Here is a 19856-nt window from a genome sequence, read left to right on the forward strand (position 1 = left end):
AAATATGTTATGTTTAGATTTACTTGCTCTCTCTCTATACTTGGATACCGAGAATATAACACATCTTCGGTAATGTCTCGTTTCACTTGATCTCCATTCGACCCTCCAACTACCAACTCATCAGATGGCGACCCATACCAGAAGAATACCAGGAAAACGAAGTCCACCACAGCGCATCGCATAGGAAAATGAAGATAGAAGTCAAGGCAAGAAGATCACCCTAATGAAGAATTCAAGCTAAAGAACCTATTTTTCAAGAAAGAAACTTCCTGCGCATTTTCAAGAAAGAAGCTTCCTATTAAACAGAACCCTCCCACACATTTTGAAAACGAAAGAGAAGAAAGAAAAAGATGACCGAGAAACAAAACTCAAATTAAGAAAAAACGAAGAAAGAAGAAAGAAGAGCGTTGTCCAGGGTTATCCCGGCTCGCAATTCAAGAGGTGTCCAGGGTTATCCCGGCCCATATCAAGAGGTGTCCAGGGTTATCCCGGCCCATGCTCGAGGGAGTCCAGGGTTAGCCCGGCCCGTCATCGTCGTCGGAGCAGAGGCAGCCACATGCAGCGTCAGCGAGTGCCACATGGAGGTGCCAGCTCGCCAGCAGCGTCACGCGACCGCCCAGCCAGCGCGGAATGCAGCGTCGACATAACCTACTTACGGGGGTACATTGCCCGCTACTAATGTAAGTTAGATATAACTTTATTATTACGTTTTAATTGTTTCGTCGCGATATATAGGAAATGTTAGGTATCCTAATTTTAGCCGTTGTATGTTATTAACCGTAGCCGCAAATTTATTATGCTATCTGAGTTAGTGTCCATTCGTGAAAGGTTAAATAAATTAAGAGAAGATATTGTAAAGTTAGGTCCAGAGAGGCGACGGAAAGAAATAGGTAGAAAGAAACTAGACGAATCAAACGAATTATATAATCGCGCGGCGGATATTGTGTCTCAGTTACAGAAACAAACGGAAAAATATAAAATTTCAGAATTAGAGTTAGCTAATAAGCATATAAACGATATTGCCGACACTTACAGTAGGATAAAGATAGCATTAAATTATTTTGATACAGAATCTCAAACAGACGGAAAAATGGCTAAGCCCAGTTTTGATGTCAAGACGGCCATCGCCTTGTTGCCCGTCATGACGGGGCAGGAGGATACCACTAAACAATTAATAGACGGTATTCTAATGTACAGTTCCATTATTAATAGCGAAACTCAACAGGTTTTAATAGACTTCGTCCTAAAAACAAGACTTTCATCTAGCGCTAAGCTCAGATTAAAGACGTCATATAGTAGCGTAGAATTACTTGTCACGGATATGCGTACATTCTTACTACCTAAAAAATCGTCCGAATCGATTCAGGCTCAACTATACAGAGCTAGGCAAGGTAGGAGAACTATAGAGGCATTCGGAGCCGAGATCGAGGATCTTTTCGTCAACCTGACCATATCTCAGGCCGACGGTAACGATAGCAGGTACGATATACTTCGTCCGCTGAACGAGAAATCAGCCATTAAACGGTTTGCAGACGGTCTAGCAGACCCAAAATTAAGCACAATAATATCATCTAGGCAATTTACGTCATTGCCCGAAGCAATCAGGACGGCCATTGACGAGCACAGCTCATCACCACAACAGGATCAAGTCCTACATTATGGACGGGGACATTCTCGTAATAATTACGGGAACCGGAATGCCCACTCTGCGCGTTACAATAGGAATAGGGGCAGAGATTTTAACACAGGAAATAAAAATACATTCGGGACACGGTATTATTCCAATAATAACCGTAACACAGGTATTTCGCAAGACGTCCCGACAAATAGAGTTAAACGACCTGACAATTTCGCTGACAGTGCAGCTACAGTTCGCCGACCTGCGCACCCGCCCGCTCGACCGAATACGCGTGCTCAGCACATGCAACCGTCACACGATAATGTAAAACCTAACAGGCAGTTTTTTCGTGACTAATATGAATAGCGCAATATTTAGTTATAATAAAGATAATTATAGCACAGTAACTTGTAATATAGGTAAAACATATAAATTAAAACTCTTGGCCGACAGCGGAGCAGGCCTGTGTGCTATTAGGTACGAATATTTACAAAACAAACCCGATCTTTTTAGACAAATACAAGGACATAGCATTACTATTAAGGGAGTATGCGGAGATTTAACTTCAGAAGGATATATATATTTAGACTTAGACTTTAACGGTTTCATTTGCGAAGAAAAGTTTCATGTTTTTAAGAATATGCAATGCGCAGCCCAAGCAATTTTAGGGGAAGAATTTTTCAAACGTTACGATGCAGATATAAGTTATAAACGCAATGCATTAATTTTAGAGGACCGAGGTCAGTCCGTTTCGATACCTATGCAAGTACATTTAAATAATACGTATGTCCATAATATACCTCCGCGATGCGAAGTTATGACTCACATTACGTCACAACTGGTAGACGACTGTGTAGTACTAGCCCAGGAAATGCAAGCAGGCGTTTTTGTAGCAGGTGTCATTTCAAGACCAGACAAAGGTCAAATACCCGTACGGATATTGAATACGACTGATAAGCCTGTTACTTTAGATTTATCAAAGTTGAAGGTAAACCGATTATGTAATTTTGATATTTGCAATTTTGACACAGGGAAAATTAGCGTCAATAGAGTAAAAACCTTATTAGATCTCTTAAATTTACACACTTATTTAAACAAAGAGGAACAATTAAGTATAGAACAAATTTGTGCAAAATACGCAGATGTTTTTCATCTGCCAGGCGACAAGCTTACCACAACAAACTTGCTGGAGCACAAAATTAACTTAAAAGAAAATGCAAGCCCAGTATACGTAAAACCTTACAGGATACCACATGCCTTACGCAAAGAACTTCAAACGCAGATCCAAGATATGCTAGATAACGACATAATAGAAGAGACTACTTCCGAGTGGTCCAGCCCAGTTTTGCTTGTTCCTAAAAAGAGTGATAAGTTAGGAGAAAAGAAATGGAGATTGGTTGTCGACTACAGGCAACTAAATAATAGAATACAGGATGATAAATTCCCATTGCCCAACATAACAGAAATATTAGATTCCCTAGCAGGTAGCATATATTTTTCAAAGCTCGATCTTTCCCAAGGTTATTACCAACTAGCTTTAGACAAGGAATCCCGGAAATACACCGCGTTTACTACCGATAAGATGTATTCAATGAAGAGATGTCCCATGGGACTCCGAACAAGCGGTAGTGTTTTCTCAAGACTTATGACCATAGCCATGTCCGGATTAAATTACAAACAATGTTTCATATACTTAGACGATTGCATTGTCATAGGTAAATCCATAACGTCACATAACCATAACCTCACTCAAGTTTTAGAACGTTTAAGGAGCGCGAATCTTAAACTAAATCCATTAAAATGCGAATTTTTACGTAAAGAGATAATGTATTTAGGGCACAAAATAACTTCAAAGGGAGTAGAGCCCGACCCAGCGAAAGTAGATGCATTAACCAAATACCCAAGACCAACGAATACAGACGAGGTCAAAAGATTCGTAGCATTTGCCAATTACTATAGACGGTTTATTCCAAATTTCGCGAACATAGCTTATCCTTTAAACCAGCTTTCCAAGAAAAACGCAGTTTTTAACTGGTCTACAGAGTGTGAAGCAGCATTTTTAAAATTAAAAAATATTCTTACGAGTCCACAAGTTTTAGACTATCCAGATTTTTCAGAAAATAACATTTTTACGTTACATACAGATGCATCAAAAATAGGATTAGGTGCAGTACTATCAAATTCCAACGGAAAAGTAGTCGCGTACGCAAGTCGAAATCTTAAGCCAGCCGAGACGCGATACCCAATCATAGATTTGGAATTACTTGCCATAGTTTGGTCGACAAGACATTTTAGACCCTATCTCTTTGGGAAAAGGTTTAAAATTGTCACCGACCATAAACCATTGATTTATCTTTTTGGAATGACTGATCCCTCGAGTAGATTAACCAAATTTAGGTTGTATTTAGAAGAATTCAATTTTGATATTGAGTACATTCCGGGGCGAAACAATGCAGCTGCAGACGCATTGAGTCGTTTACCGATGAATAGTGAAGATTTAAAAAATATTAGAACACACGTTGTATCAGTCATGACCAGAGCTCAAACACGGAAACTGCGCGCGCAACAAACTTGCGATCAAGGTGACTTAGCGACAGATGTACCCGCAAACGATAGGCTTGATCAACCTAGAGTTGTGGAAATCATCAAAGCACCAAAAAATTGTACTGAACTCATATTAAGTTCCGATTACAAATTAAGTAAGACATGTCAAAATAAAATAATGAGTACTAAAGGAAATTTTGAGTACGTACCAAGCGAATCATGCATATATCTAACATCCCGATCGTTATCTACCGTAGGCGTGTTAGCGAGGGAATTAGAAGAATTTTGCAAGAAGCAACGCATAAATGAAGTTATAATAATAAAAAATAAACAAAATGCGCAAGAAATAAACGAATTTTTAGCTAGCTACAAATGTGATATTCCTAGGATCCTAGTAACGAAAGGTGTCACGAAAGTATACGATAAAGAGGAAATAAGAGTTATTTTAAACGATTTCCATCTATTACCCACCAGTGGCCACGCGGGGGTTAATAGAATGCTCAATAATATTAAACGTCATTACTTCTGGCCAAGAATGAGCCACGATGTATACGAATACGTAAAGAAATGTGCACATTGTCAACACAACAAACACACTAATAAATACACTAAGGAGCCAATGGTGATAACTACAACGCCAAGTTCATCCTTCGAAAGAGTTTCTTTAGACATTCTAGGACCTTTAGAAATAGATAATTATAACTATAAGTACGTATTAACAATTCAGTGTGAACTGAGTAAGTTCGTCGAAGCATATCCTTTAGAGAGGAAAGACACTGAGTCTGTAAGTAAAGCATTTGTAAATAATTTTATTTTAAGATATGGCGTACCAAGCGACATTATAACGGATCAAGGTACCGAATTTATGTCTAGTGTTTTTAGCGATATTTGTAGATTATTAGGTATAAATAAGCTACACTCGACTGCTTATCACCACGAAACTATAGGAGCACTCGAGAACACGCACAAGAACCTAGGAGCTTACCTTAGGATACAATGTAGTAATAACCGCACAGACTGGAGTACCTGGTTAAGCTATTGGTGTTTTTCGTATAATACCACCGTACATACCGAGACGCAATATACGCCATTCGAATTAGTTTTCGGCAAACACTGTCGTTTACCGAATAATTTAATTTCTTCTGTCGACCCTCTCTATAATTATGATAGTTATCCTAAAGAATTTAAGTATAGGTTACAAAGAGCTCAGTCAGAAGCTAGAAATAATTTAATGTCTAGTAAAGTCAATAGAAAATTAATGTATGATAAGAAAATGAATTCTGTACAATATAAACCAGGAGACTTAATACTTTTAAAAAACCAAGTAGGCGATAAATTAGACTCTATTTATAATGGACCTTACAAGGTCATAGAAGATATGTCACCAAATGTTAAGATATTAAAAAATAATCAGGTTTATATAACTCATAAAAATAACACTAAGATGTATTTTGAAACTAAGTAATAACTAGCAACTATTATATTATAATTAAAAAAAAAAATGTAAATGCAACTGCGTGTGTCACATTTTTTTTTCTTCCTTTGTGGGGGTGAAGAGTAACTTTCCAGGGAGGTGTACTATATGCCTAAGTTAACATATTAACAGTAACTATACGTTACTGTCTGCAACATAAATATGCGACGCACGTAATTGTATAAATAGCAAGTAAGCAATAATAGCCTATAAATATGTTATGTTTAGATTTACTTGCTCTCTCTCTATACTTGGATACCGAGAATATAACACATCTTCGGTAATGTCTCGTTTCACTTGATCTCCATTCGACCCTCCAACTACCAACTCATCAGAGTTTAACATAGGTAATACTCGTATTACAGGTGGTACTTTTAAATACATTTCGATCACTATGTTTAATGATCTTGAATTAAGTATTCTAGTATAAAATTGTATAGTAAAGGATATCACTGAGTAGAGCGGCTTGCTGCGTTATAGGTACAGTTGCCATCAGGTATATCACGGCCGAGGAGCTCATAAATATCTGAACACAATCTCTAACGCCTTGAAAATAGAGGCATGTTCAGATATTTATGACCTCCTTGGGGGCTCCGTAAAATCAGTATCAATTGCAGCGAATAAAACAACGTGCCAAAAGCGTCTGCCATCTAGAAACTTAACGCGTCATGATGCGTTGTCTGTTGGAGGCAGTCTGTCAAGCGGCAACTAGTTAAGTATAGTTGGTTGTGTTTTTACGACGATAACGTTTAAAACACGTCTTGAGAGTATTTTACCGGCCAAGTACAAAGACTAGTAGGTCCTAAAGGTCATGATTTTCATCGTAATGTGAACATTTGTACGTTGGCAGAGTACTTGAGAGACCGTACCGTAACGGATGTGATATGATGGTTGCACTTCCCTATGAGACTAGGGTTACCAGATACAGATTTAGAATTTCCTGACAAAATTCCTGATTTCCGAATATTTTTCCTTTTTTTTTTTAGAGGTGATATATGTAGTTTTTATTTATTAATAACTCTCTATTATATCACGATTGTATAAAATACTAATTATAAAATTTCATTACAGTATAATGAGTACCATAAAAAGATTAAAAACCGGGCAAGTGCGAGTCGGACTCGCGCACGAAGGGTTCCGTACCATAATGCAAAAAAAAAAAACGAAAAAAAGCAAAAAAAAAAACGGTCACCCATCCAAGTACTGACCACTCCCGACGTTGCTTAACTTTGGTCAAAAATCACGTTTGTTGTATGGGAGCCCCATTTAAATCTTTATTTTATTCTGTTTTTAGTATTTGTTGTTATAGCTGCAACAGAAATACATCATCTGTGAAAATTTCAACTGTCTAGCTATCACGGTTCGTGAGATACAGCCTGGTGACAGACGGACGGACGGACGGACGGACGGACAGCGAAGTCTTAGTAATAGGGTCCCGTTTTACCCTTTGGGTACGGAACCCTAAAAACTAAATTTAAAAACTAAAATTAAAAACTACCTAAAATTAAAAACTAACTAAAATTAAAAACTACCTAAAATTAAAAACTAAACTAATCTAAATTAAAGTAAATCTAAAAAAGGCCCCCGCGGCATTGTGCCAAAGGTGCTGGCAGCATTCCCTCGCTGAATGGCAATACTAATGCGTTGCGAGAGAAAGCTGCCAGCTCTCTGGTCACCGGTGGTATCGGCCAGCTTTTTCGACAGTTCTTTAAAAAGAACATGAGCGCTTGGACCCCACGGCCCCAGTGTCTCGTCTCGACACCGAATGCCACAAAATGGTATTGGGGGCCCAGACCTTGATACTTTGAAAACTTTTTGTTTTCAGCCGCCTCGGCAGCCGCCCCAGCCCTGGTCGAAGTTCTTGGTAGATGGGACGGTGCCAGTGTATCGACGCATGTGGCGTCCCAGACTAGCACCCGTCCCATCTTCCACGGGACCAGGGACATACCGTCCGGTCTCTTGCCGTCGTCCCTCAAAACGCCGTTAGGTTCGAGAATAGCTGGCGCATTGACGGTGGCAAGAGATCGGCGGATGATATCATTTAGGGCAGCGTGCCTGGAGAGGCGGCCAGCACTTAACCGACAAGAGAGGCCGTGGTGTCCAAGCACGTCGACGGTTGCGCCGCAGGGGCATCCGTGGGGGGCGCAGACCTTGACCCCTAGCCTAAGGCTTACGGCTAGGCGTAGGGTATCCGGTTCTAAATATGTACCAGAGGGGGGGGGGGGGGGGGGGAGGGGTAGGCATGCAGCCACTGGCCGGATTCCCGTTCTGCAGCAGCGAGCAGCCGCGCACGTGTATTAGGACCATCAGAGCTGGAAAGTAGTACCTCAAAGTTAATTTTGCACAAAGTTGTATATGTAATTTTAAAGGTAAATCTTGACCCGGACAAGCCGTCAGCCAGGCGTCTCTAGCTTCCGTCAAGCACGCCGTCTCGTAGTTTAAAGGGCAGGCCCTTAATATTTTTCCTATGAGGGAGGAAGTGCCATGGACGGAAGATAGAAACGCCGGCAAAGCAACGCTAGAAATTTTGAGCTGCTATTTAACTGATCACCAGATTTAGTAAAATTTAATACCAAAAAAATATATTTTACCACCCTAAAATAATAAATGATCACCAAAATCATAACACCATTTTAATGTGAAATGATTACCAATTTTATTACATTTTACTATCCTATTAAAGGAAATGACACCAAATTAATCATTATTAACCCAAAAATAGTAAATGATTACCAAATGTCAAACCCCATTTTAACGTGAAATGATAACCAAATTTTTACATCTTGCTATCCTATTAAGGAAAAGGACACCAAAATAATCATTGTTAACCCAAAAATAGTAAATGACCACCAAAACTGTAACCACATTTTAATTAAAAATGTGCAAATATTTAATATATCGTTATCCTATTAAATTAATTATTCCACTTCGTCACCTTTTTCTAGTAGCATTTTATTTTTGTAACAGTCGCAGTTCTAACCTAACCTAACCCACTTTTCTAGTAGCATTTCGTTTCTGTAAGGGTCGCAGTTCAAACCTAACCTAACCCATTCTTCTAGTAGCATTTCTTTTCTGCAAGGGTCGCAGTTCAAACCTACCCTAACCCACTTTTCTAGTAGCATTTCGTTTCTGTATGGGTCGCAGTTCAAACCTAACCTAACCCATTTTTCTAGTAGCATTTCGTTTCTGTATGGGTCGCAGTTGAAACCTAACATAACCCACTTTTTTAGTAGCATTTCTTTTCTGTATGGGTCGCAGTTCAAACCTAACCTAACCCACTTTTCTAGTAGCATTTCTTTTCTGTAAGGCTCGCAGTTCAAACCTAACCTAACCCACTTTTCTAGTAGCATTTCCTTTCTGTATGGGTCCCAGTTCAAACCTAACCTAACCCACTTTTCTAGTAGCATTTCTTTTCTGTAAGGGTCGCAGTTCAAACCTAACCTAACCCACTTTTCTAGTAGCATTTCTTTTCTATAAGGGTCGCAGTTCAAACCTAACCTAACCCACTTTTCTAGTAGCACTTCGTTTCTGTAAGGGCCGCAGTTCAAACCTAACCTAACCCACTTTTCTAGTAGCATTTAGTTTCTATAAGGGTCGCAGTTCCAACCTATCCTAACCCACTTTTCTAGTAGCATTTCGTTTCTGTATGGGTCGCAGTTGAAACCTAACCTAACCCACTTTTCTAGTAGCTTTTCGGTTCTGTGAGGATCGCAGTTCTAACCTAATCTAACCCACTTTTATAGTAGCATTTCGTTTCTGTAAAGGTCACAGTTCAAACCTAACCTAACCTACTTTTCTAGTACTATTTCGTTTCTGTAAGTGTCGCAGTGCTAACCTAACCTAACCCACTTAACTGATAGCAGTTCAAACTGATAGCAGTTTAACCTACTTTTCTAGTAGCATAACGAAATGCTACTAGAAAAGTAGGTTAGGTTAGGTAGGTATACGGTGCGGGGTACGGAGGGTTGAGCGGGAGGGGCCAGTAATTTTGGCATCAGTTTACTTTAATTGGTAATACGTATACATTTTTTGGTAATCATAGTGGTTTATTTAGGTGAAAATATCGCACTAATTTGGTCTTCAAGATTTGGTGATCATTAATGATTTATGGTGATCATTCAATATATTTGGTATTTGAATACAATTTGAAGTGCAGTCGCAATTAAAACGGTGGTACTTTTGTATTTCTAGGCCTTATTTTTTTGGTGTTCATTAATTTTTTTTGGTGAGCATGATTTTTTTATTTAGGGTACCAAAGTATTTTTTGGTGGTCATTATATTTGTAGCCTTTTTAAAATATTTTCATTTTTGGATTGTACTTAATATGTACTGTAAAGCTTTTATGTTGTGTGTTGCTGTGTCCGAGCGTCGAGACTTATCATTTAAGTAAACTTGAATCTGTAGCTACATGTGTGATCCTGTAATTGGCTTTCCATCTCTTATTCATTAGGGATACTCTGTATAGATAGCTGTTGGATCTCCAAAACATAAATAAATAAATGAATTTCATATGACTGACACTTATTAGACACATTATATATCACTGAATGTTATCACTTCTCCATAAAATATATTCCCCGCCCGCAGCTTTGATGACCCTTAATTTTTTATGTATTTTAATTATTTATTTAGGAAACAGACACAACAACAATATACGAGTATTTACATAGTAAATCAGATTACACATTCATTAAACCACGTAGTTTCCACAAATCATTATAAAAAAAATATTTCGATATTGATATATTATGATACTCGTCAACGGCGAATACATCACTCACCTTCGGTTTGCCGACGATATGGTAGTCATGGCAAAGTCGATGGAGGAACTCAGCATGATGCTCGATGACGTCAACCGAGTTTCACAACGGGTGGGCTTGAAAATGAACATGGACGAGACGAAACTTATGTCAAATGCCAATGTTGTGCCCATCCCAGTCTCTGTTGGGAACTCGGTACTCGAAGTTGTTGACTCGTACATCTACCTAGGACAAGTAGTCCAATTAGGTAGGTCCAACTTCGAGAAAGAGGTCAACCGCCGAATCCAACTCGGTTGGGCAGCGTTGGGGAAACTACGTAATGTCTTTTCGTCCGACATACCTCAGTGCCTCAAGACGAAAGTCTTTAATCAATGTGTGCTACCAGTGATGACTTACGGCTCCGAAACGTGGTCTTTCATCACTATCGGCCTCTTCTCAAAACTCAAAGTCGCTCAACGAGCTATAGAGAGGGCTATGCTCGGAGTTTCTCTGCGTGATCGAATCAGAAATGAGGAGATCCGTAGACGAACTAAAGTCACCGACATAGCCCCCGGATTAGCAAGCTGAAGTGGCAATGGGCAGGCCACATTGCACGCAGAGAAGATGGCCGATGGGGTCGAAAAGTGCTCGAGTGGAGACCACGGACTAGCAAGCGCAGCGTAGGACGTCCACCCACAAGATGGATAGACGACCTTGTTAAGATCGCCGGAAGACGCTGGATGCGGGTCGCTTCCAACCGTACGAATGGAGGCCCAAGGGGGATGCCTATGTTCAGCAGTGGACGTCTTATGGCTGAGATGATGATGATGATGATGATTCTCGTAAGTCAAAACAAATGAAACACAAATGCAATTTTTGCAGTATTTTATCTCCACACAATCCCCTCAATCCAGTCAATGTACTGCGACACCCTGGCATAAATGCCTGGCTTATTGGAGCGGGCGCAGCCGATCCCGAACGAAGTCACGCCGATCACGTAGTGCAGCGTGCCTTGTCCAGGGACGTCTAGATCGGGGATTCGCACTTGGAGAGGGCCTCCAGAGTCACCCTGGGGAATTAATGAAAGAAATGACTGTTAATTTATATATAGGGGTATATAGTGTAGCGGCACCATACGAAATCTGCTCCTTTGCCTCCTGTATCATAAAAGAAAAGTATATTACCTGACACGCGTCGACTCCACCGGCAAGCTTTCCCGCGCAGATCTGTCCGTCCTGCACACCGCACCATAATCTGCTGCAGAACGGCCTCAGAAGCTGGTCGCAGACGCCAGAGTCGATGATGTCCACTTCTGCTGCCTGCAGCTCGGGAGAGGATTGGAGACTAGCTGCAAAACACCACGTAACTTTAGAAGTGGGTAAAGTGAATTTTTATCTCTTATGAATGAGGTAGTCCAACTGGGAAATTAACTAATTATTAGATCGCAATATTCTCAACCAACTAAGTCATTCTCTGTATAAGCTCCTATTGGTGAGTTGTTTCCTCGTAGCGATTAATATCATAATAGCAGTTATTAAATAAAAATAACCTGTAGGTGTGTAACCTTGAAACGATCTTATGCATTTTAAACTTTTAACACACAAATACCAACACACACTTGCTGACTACATAAATTACACGTGAATATGAATGCTCCTTTGGGCCATGGTGCCTACTAGCCTTCAAATAGGCTGTATTCTTACATATCGACTTCTTAAATACCAAAAATCATCCATACTCTTACTCTTCTCAATCGTCCCCCCGCCAGTGAGGTTAGCTTAAAGTTGCAAAAGTTCAAGGTATCGTGCTAAAACACTATTAGCTATATTTGGTTATCACAAATTCAAGGCCAAAGTATGTTCAAAGATCTTTATATTTTACTTACTCGTCTCAACCACCCCCCACCCAGTGAGGTTAGCTTTATAACCAAGACTGCTAGTGTCGAAGTTGCCCCAAAGACAAGCAGGCTGAATCAGCTCTGTAAAGTCCGTGACACCATCCACAAGCTCGATGATCGCTATGTCGTGGTACTTCTTCGGTGCGGCGTATTCTGGGTGCTTCGTTATTCTTAGGATGGTCTTGTCAGTGGGGAGTTGTTGGTTGGAGAACTGAAAGTTGTGAAAGGCGTCATCACGTTTAGTTTAAATAATGAGTGAAGTTGATTTAATTTTAAAATCAATAAGGGAATAGTATTCTCACCACGTCAGCTATGTTCTTGTCTCCAAGTCGTACTATTTTCGGTACTGGGTCTTCGATGGAGGGATCTCTTCCTGTGCGGGAGCAGTGCGCTGCAGTCAGTAGGAACTAAAAAAACACGAAAATGTCAATAACGTCAGGGAAATAATTTTATTTTAGTCCTTCGAGTCCCTTGAAAGCCCTGTCCAAGAGACTTAGACTCTTTAGGAGACCAACGTCTCACTCAATGCGTCCAATTTGATTATCCAACGAGGATTGCCTGTCGATATTATTCGAACCGTGCAGGCCAGGGGGCATTTTAAAATTTATATTATTTTTGTTTTGGTTTTAAATAAATAAATAAATATATAATTATTATAGGACATTCTTATACAGATTGACTAAGATTGATTTTATTTATTGTAGGTTAAATACATCTAGTTAATAAATAGTATATATACCTTGTGACTGATGAGAGAGCTGCCACATTTGAATATCCATGTTCCACCACCAGCCGCTTTCCAACCCACTGCCCCCTGAAAATATAAGCATTTGTTTTTATTGCTTTTATGTGTTTACATGATCGGCAAGTCGTGTCGTGTGACTAAAAATACGTGAGTTTAAACCGTAAAATTAGTTTAATATTAGTAGGTATGTCTCACGCCAGTTTAAATTCCGTATTTGTAAGCAATTTGACCCATATTGATCTGTAGTAACACACGTCTGACACTGAGTCGCAGCGACCCAAATTGAGTTAGTATCATCCGTGTGGTACCTATTAGGGCGCTCCACGGGTTAAATGAGTGTCATAGGCTGCCTTTCCAATGATGCGGAAATGCACGGAGATGAGACTTGCTGCAAAATCAACCAATATCATTAGTTGTAATCCAGCGGAGCGGAGAAATGCTATTAGTATATTCCCGCACGTGTGAGTAGACGTAGATGAGAGTTCATCTCCGCTCATCTCTGTTCAGTAGAAAGGCAGCTTATATTTATTTATTTAAACTTTATTGCACAGTAATAATTGTAAAAAAAGGCAAACATAATGCCAGAAGGCATTATCTACCAGTTAACCCTCCTATAGTCAACTTAGGCAAAGCCGGAGGTTTGTAAACTCACCATGTGCGGATATTCCCCTGGTAGGGTAATATGGCCACCGATTTCCGCGAGGATGCCTGTAGAAAATATCATAAAACTAAATTAAATCACACACCAATTATCAATAAAACTTTAAAATATTAAATAAGTACACAAATTATAGTATAATTAATGCACAAACTTATTAAAATGTGGAATAAAACTAAATATGAGACAAATAATACTAAAACTAATATAACCTTTATAATGAAGGCATAGGAATTACTTAGTGCATTAATTTATAATCAAATCATTCATTCGTTCCGTTGCCTCTTCTTGAAAAAATATTTATTTAGGTAAATATTTAGTTTTGACAATACACTACAGTTACGAGTGGAGTCTCCCAGTACCGTAAAACGGGGTGAGTAGGTTTCGCGGGGAGAGGTGGGTTATGAATGGGGAGAGAAGGTTTGAGAGGGGGGTGAGAAGGGATTTTAGGGCTACTGCTACAAAAATAATGTATTCCAATTTAAAATGGAGCTTTAATACGCATAATAAAAAAAAATCAATCCAACAATCTTCCAAAATCACCTTTGTATGAAAACCCCTCTCACCCCAAATACGAGGCACTACGGGGTAAGGTGGGTTTTCCTCTTTATCGTCAAAGTTATGAAATGGAAGTACCCAAAATAAAATAAAAACTTAAATACAAATCCGGAACACTTAATATAATAATATATGTCGCAGTAAGATAGATAAAGCCGTTATATAGTTATAACCCTAGGATATAATTATATGACGTAACATAGTTATATGAAAGCGATTCATTACTATCTTACTAGGTATATAAGTATAATACGGCTTTAGTTTAGTGATATAGTTATATTACTGGATTAAGTTTAGTCAAAGACATATGTAACTTCGTATAAGACGAATAAAGTCTACGGAAAAAACGTGCCTCGGAATTCAAGCAAAAGTCATTCTCGAATAGATGGCGCACACACCTTTAGCCTATCCTCGGCTAGATGGCGTGACGACACCGTTTCATATTTAACAATTTTAACACATAGATATCAGTGAATGAACAGGGATCAAAATGATATAAAAATAATAAAATCGTTTATCCATATATATACATTTTTTGATAACTTTATACGTTTTCATTTTGAGTTTTAGTCGTGTGTCGATAGATGGCAGTAAATTTACAGTGACTACAAAATTTACAATGACAGGACCCCTCTATACTATCTATTCTTTTTGGTTTAGTGAAATAATTGTAGGTAGGAGTGCAGCGGTGCGGCGGAGGTATAGTTATATCCCTAGGGATATAGTTATATGCCGTATAATACGTATTATAATCATATTCCTAGTAAGATAGTAATATTGCAATTACTTGTAATACTTTTTAGCAATATTACGTAAAAGTACAGTACGGCTACCACCAGTTTTGACATTGACATAACGCTCACGTTTACGTAACTTACTTTCTATGCATCTCGCTCGTACTCGCATATGCGAGCAATAATGGAAGCGAGATGTACAGAAAGTAAATTACGTAGACGTGAGCGTTATGTCAATGTTAAAACTGATGGTAGAGGCTCAGGTCGATTCACGAAAGCTGGCGCGAGATTTCTACTGAGTGACAGCTATTTTCATTGAAATTCTGTCAAATCTCGCGCCAGCTTTCGTGAATCGATCGCAATGACTCATAAACCCTTAAAATAGCAGCATGACAATATCAGATTAAGATACATCAAATCCAATCCAAGATACATAAAATCTATTGAAAAAATGAACAGTATTTCACCATATTTTTAATTTTTGTTCTTATATGACGCGGAATTATGACATCTAGAATTGCATAGTACTGAATGCTTCTTGCAGGTGCAGCATTTAGTAGAACACTGTGTATTTGTTTTTTTACAGGAACATTTGAAATAACCTTGGCCACCAAATGGCGATAATTTTTGACATATTTCTCTCAGCGACAACTCTTCATTTGGTATAGGATCATTCAAAGTAAGGTTTGTTAGCTATATTGCATTTCTGGGTAACCAATCTTTCAGAATATGATTATAATACGGATATAACTATATCCCTAGGGATATAACTAAACCTCCGCCGCACTGTCGCACTCCTAATACCTACAATTACTATCTTACTAGGAATATGATTATAATACGTACTATACGGCATATAACTATATCTCTAGGGATATAACTATACCTCCGCCGCACCGCTGCACTCCTACCTACAATTATTTCACTAAACTTAATCCAGTAATATAACTATATCACTAAACTAAAGACGTATTATAGTTATGTATATACCTAGTAAGATAGTAATGAATCGCTTTCATATAACTATGTTACGTCATATAATTATATCCCTAGGGTTATAACTATATAACGGCTTTATCTATCTTACTGCGACATATACACCATTCAGTTTTCATATGTAAAAATAAAATGGTATCGAGGTTTGAATTTCAGTTTTGACCCTACTCACCCCATTTTACGGTATTTAAGTTTAATTATACCCGTGACAGGAGACCTCGTTCTTCCTATACAACATCTTTCGTTTAAAAAGCAATTTTAATTTAATTTTATGTCAATTATTTTTTTAAATTATACTAGTATAAGTACTTACACAGGTTATTCCTCTCCTCTCTCTCATCTCTAGTTTTCATGTGCCAAATATACTCCTCGCATTCTGAAATGGAATCATTTAACTTATGTAACTAATAGTGATGTGTACTTTGTCCTTCTGTTATAGAAGTTATGATTACTAGCGACCCGGCCCCGGCTTCGCACGAATAAACCTTAACAAATTATACACTAAAACCTTCTCCAAGAATCCCTTTATTGATAGATGAAAACCGCATGAAAATCCGTTCAGTAGTTTTTGAGTTTATTCCGAACATACAAACAGACAGAAGCGGCCGGCGGGGGACTTTGTTTTATAAGGTGTAGCGATATTAGCCAATAGGAAATACTGCCTGTCTTAGTCGGTTCTATTTAAGAAACTAATGGATATTCGAATTCACAATGCAATTAAATTTCTTATCTCGATTTTAGGCTAAGTAGGAGTCTTTCTTAACTTCCGTTTGTTTCTTATTCTGAGTCTCTATTTTTAACGTTTACAAAATGTATTCTCTTTCTGTCTCGGTTGTGGCTGAATATTCCACCCTGTACAATATTGCCAGCAACGTTGCTAGGGCAATATTTCTCAAATTGGCACATCACTAAATAGTTGCAAATGCCTGAAAAGCAGATGCAACGACAGCTTGCATTGGCTTTATCAAAAACTTTGCAATTTAAATTACATTTTATTTGCTGGATTAAAAGTTGAGTCTATTTTATGTAGCATATTTGAAATAACTGCTACTCATTTACCATTTTATTTACAAGTTAATTACAACTCTTTGCCGTATCAACTACATACCTGTAGGGCTTCGAACATAATTCGTTGGGCAACCCGGAGCGAGTTGGGCTTATTTAATCTTCGAGTGTTTAAAAAGTTGGACAATTTATCTAAATAGAGACTAATCTCTACACTTTGCGTTGAAAACGTGTCTGTTACGGTCTAATTATTCTACATTGGAAAGAAATATCGCTTTATGAGAATGGTATATAATTGCCTACTATTGATTCTAACTATACGTATATTATATTTTATATGGTATAGGTATCTAAGTAGCAGTGTTATTTTGGTTATGGGTTTCTGTTTGTTTTGTATCTATCTCATGTACCTACAAAACCTTTCTCGTACAATTTGAAGGAAATCCTTTGATACAATAAAAATAAAACATATTTGAACTTTAAGCTTCAACAAAAGCTTCGAGTATGTAACTTTGTTATGCGGGTGGAATCGTTATCGCGACATGTCCATAAGGTCGAATGTGCGCACGTTTCAGGGGCACGTTCGACATTTTGGTGATAAGTCTGTCCTCCTATGATGCTGGTGTAATAAACCTCAGTTTAAAAAGGGGTTATCTTTGAGGACACGGGTTAGAACTTGGTAATAGTTACATTTTTATGAGGAAGGTAATGGTTTATGGAAGTATCGTGGTCGTCGGTTTAATTTGGATAGTTTTTTTACTTTTAGTTACATGTATGTATTTTTATGTTAACTTGTATAGTTAATAGCGGCTACCAAAATTATAATGCACCCAAGTACTTATGTTTCCAATTTCTTACAATATACCTTATAGTTTTAGAGATACTGGGTGTGACAAACGAACGGACGGACATACGGCCATGACGAAACTATAAGGGTTTAATTTTTGCATATTTTGGCTACAGAACCCTAAAAATGCCCTAACATGTGAATGCATCACCTGTTTTTGCAATTTTCAGAAGTTTATTATAATTTTTCCTAATTCACAATCGAATCGGAAAAACCGATTAAACAAACTTCAGCGCCCAGAATGACTACGTCTGTCCCAAACTCCCGCCAAACTCACAACTCACCTTTTTTAATCAACAGCCATTACGCAGCAGCCATAATTTCAATTCCAATTCCTGGACTGTTGGATATTATTACGATATTAAAAGTTCCCGAGCAACAGGTAGAGGTGAGATTTAAATGAATGGGGTCGGGTTATTCCATCTCTAAAGTTTCACGAAATCTCTGATAGTTTATCTGGAATGCTCTGAGAGTTTAAAGTTTCTTAGTCGCTATTTAAGTGGGTAATTCGGGTCTTGCAGTCAGAAGAGACCCTTATGACGAAACAGGAGCTGAGTTTTAAATATTTTAGGTAAATATACCCGTCTCGCTAACGGAAGCGGCACCTAAAAGTAGTGCGATAAGGACAAGGCGAAAAATCCTGCGTAAAAATCTCAAAAATCGAGTTTTCGTACTCCTCTGTTTCCTCCTCCAAAACTTAACCAATCGTAACCAAATTTGGAAATCTAAATGATTATGAAATTATCTGTGTCGAACCGTTTCGCTTTTTTGGCTAATTGATATCAGTTTTGATTGCCACGCCTCTCATTGCGGCATAGTCAATTAGGCCATTTTGGCCATTTTTGAAGGGCTCTAGCGCCTTAAAAAACAAAAATATCAAAAAAAAGCGAAACGGTCCGACACAGATATTGACAATATTAATCTGTGTTGAAAAAATCATTGCTCTAGCTTCAAAAACCACGGAGGAAAACGAGGAGTACGTTTGTATGGAGAAATGACCACTCCCGTTGGCTCTTATATAGTTCGTTCGCGTTAAGAAAGCAGTAAAATTATCATTTTCCGTCGGCCTAGCGATGATCGTAACCAATCAAATCATTCTTTACTAGAAAGTATGCCTTCAACTGGTGAATGTGATACTGTGAATTTGACTTACTAATAATTAAGAATTGGGGGATTGAGTTGTTCGCGTCCGTAGGAAGATTGCCCTTTGTTACCCTACACGTGTCCCCCGGGTGGCGCCAAAAGAACTACAACGCCGAGCAATGGGCGGCGGTTAATTAGCCTATCACCTAGTTGGATAACAGCTGGGAGAGGCCATTGGGGGCCTTGAGGGTACAAATGCCCTCAAAAATACCAATAAGAGAAGGAACTCTGAAATAAAATCAAGTGCGGCGGTACACTTTGAGGCAGCAGCCCTGCCAACCGTCTAGGGTACTATGGGCTAATAACCTGTATATCCGAAATCTACAATCTATTACTGAAACTCAAGGAAGGAATACACGGACCGATTTAAACAAACTGACCTTTGGCGCGAAAATAAGGACTCTGATTGGCTGCTGGAATGTTCGCACAATGCGCGAGGAAAGTCGTGTACACCAGGTTGTTAAGTATATGCGAGACTACCAATTAGACATACTTGGCATTTCGGAAACAAGATGGAAGGATTTTGGTGAGCAACAGATTGAAGACCACACTCTCCTGTACTCTGGGCAGAAAAAGAAGCATGAGTATGGTGTGGGAATCCTCCTTACCAAAAAGGCCCGTTCTAGTCTGCTTGACTGGAAACCTGTATCAGACAGAATAATTACAGCTCGCTTCAAGTCTAAAGTGAGGAATATCACCTTAGTACAGTGCTACGCTCCGACCAACTCGGCGAGCTCGATTCAGAAAGAGGCATTCTATAGCCAGCTCGGTACAGCAATGCAAAGCATTCCAAAGGGCGACATTGTGATCTGTCTGGGCGACTATAACGCTCAGATAGGAAATAGCAACCGAGGCATAGAACCATGGATAGGGAAACATGCACTGGGGACGAGAACCG

General features: G+C 38.8%; 3 protein-coding genes across 3 annotated transcripts in view; 1 reads left to right on the forward strand and 2 right to left on the reverse strand.

The window, feature by feature from the left end:
* Positions 1–19856, reverse strand: part of LOC134798605 (transmembrane protease serine 9-like) — a 72991-nt gene that overhangs the window by 37310 nt on the left and 15825 nt on the right. The window lies entirely within an intron of this gene.
* LOC134798951 (uncharacterized) lies at positions 1091–8016 on the forward strand. Its single transcript, XM_063771380.1, has 4 exons — positions 1091–1676; positions 2779–3102; positions 7462–7623; positions 8006–8016. Exons 1-4 carry the CDS (start codon positions 1091–1093, stop codon positions 8014–8016), a joined length of 1083 nt encoding a protein of 360 aa, XP_063627450.1.
* LOC134798952 (serine protease snake-like) lies at positions 11244–17558 on the reverse strand. Its single transcript, XM_063771381.1, has 8 exons — positions 17537–17558; positions 16277–16339; positions 13670–13725; positions 13012–13086; positions 12575–12679; positions 12261–12483; positions 11560–11723; positions 11244–11444 (listed from the first exon to the last, which is right to left on the reverse strand). The coding sequence occupies exons 1-8, from the start codon at positions 17556–17558 to the stop codon at positions 11262–11264; spliced, it is 891 nt and encodes a 296-aa protein (XP_063627451.1). The 3' UTR covers positions 11244–11261.

The sequence above is a fragment of the Cydia splendana genome, chromosome 17, assembly GCF_910591565.1.
Source record: "Cydia splendana chromosome 17, ilCydSple1.2, whole genome shotgun sequence".
Taxonomy (NCBI): domain Eukaryota; kingdom Metazoa; phylum Arthropoda; class Insecta; order Lepidoptera; family Tortricidae; genus Cydia; species Cydia splendana.

What these genes read in the sequence shown, in the direction of transcription:
- LOC134798952 (XM_063771381.1), bottom strand. Translation starts at nt 17,558, where the DNA reads ATGTCGAACGTGCCCCTGAAAC. An exon ending in AGAGGAGAGGAATAACCTGT is followed by an intron (nt 13,726 to 16,276) that starts GTAAGTACTTAT and finishes TATTTTCTACAG; the next exon opens with GCATCCTCGCGGAAATCGGT. An exon ending in GTGGGGGGTGGTTGAGACGA is followed by an intron (nt 11,724 to 12,260) that starts GTAAGTAAAATA and finishes GGTGTTTTGCAG; the next exon opens with CTAGTCTCCAATCCTCTCCC.
- LOC134798951 (XM_063771380.1), top strand. Translation starts at nt 1,091, where the DNA reads ATGGCTAAGCCCAGTTTTGATGTCAAGACGGCCATCGCCTTGTTGCCC. An exon ending in TTATGGACGGGGACATTCTC is followed by an intron (nt 1,677 to 2,778) that starts GTAATAATTACG and finishes TTCATCTGCCAG; the next exon opens with GCGACAAGCTTACCACAACA. An exon ending in AATATTAGATTCCCTAGCAG is followed by an intron (nt 3,103 to 7,461) that starts GTAGCATATATT and finishes TTTTGTTTTCAG; the next exon opens with CCGCCTCGGCAGCCGCCCCA.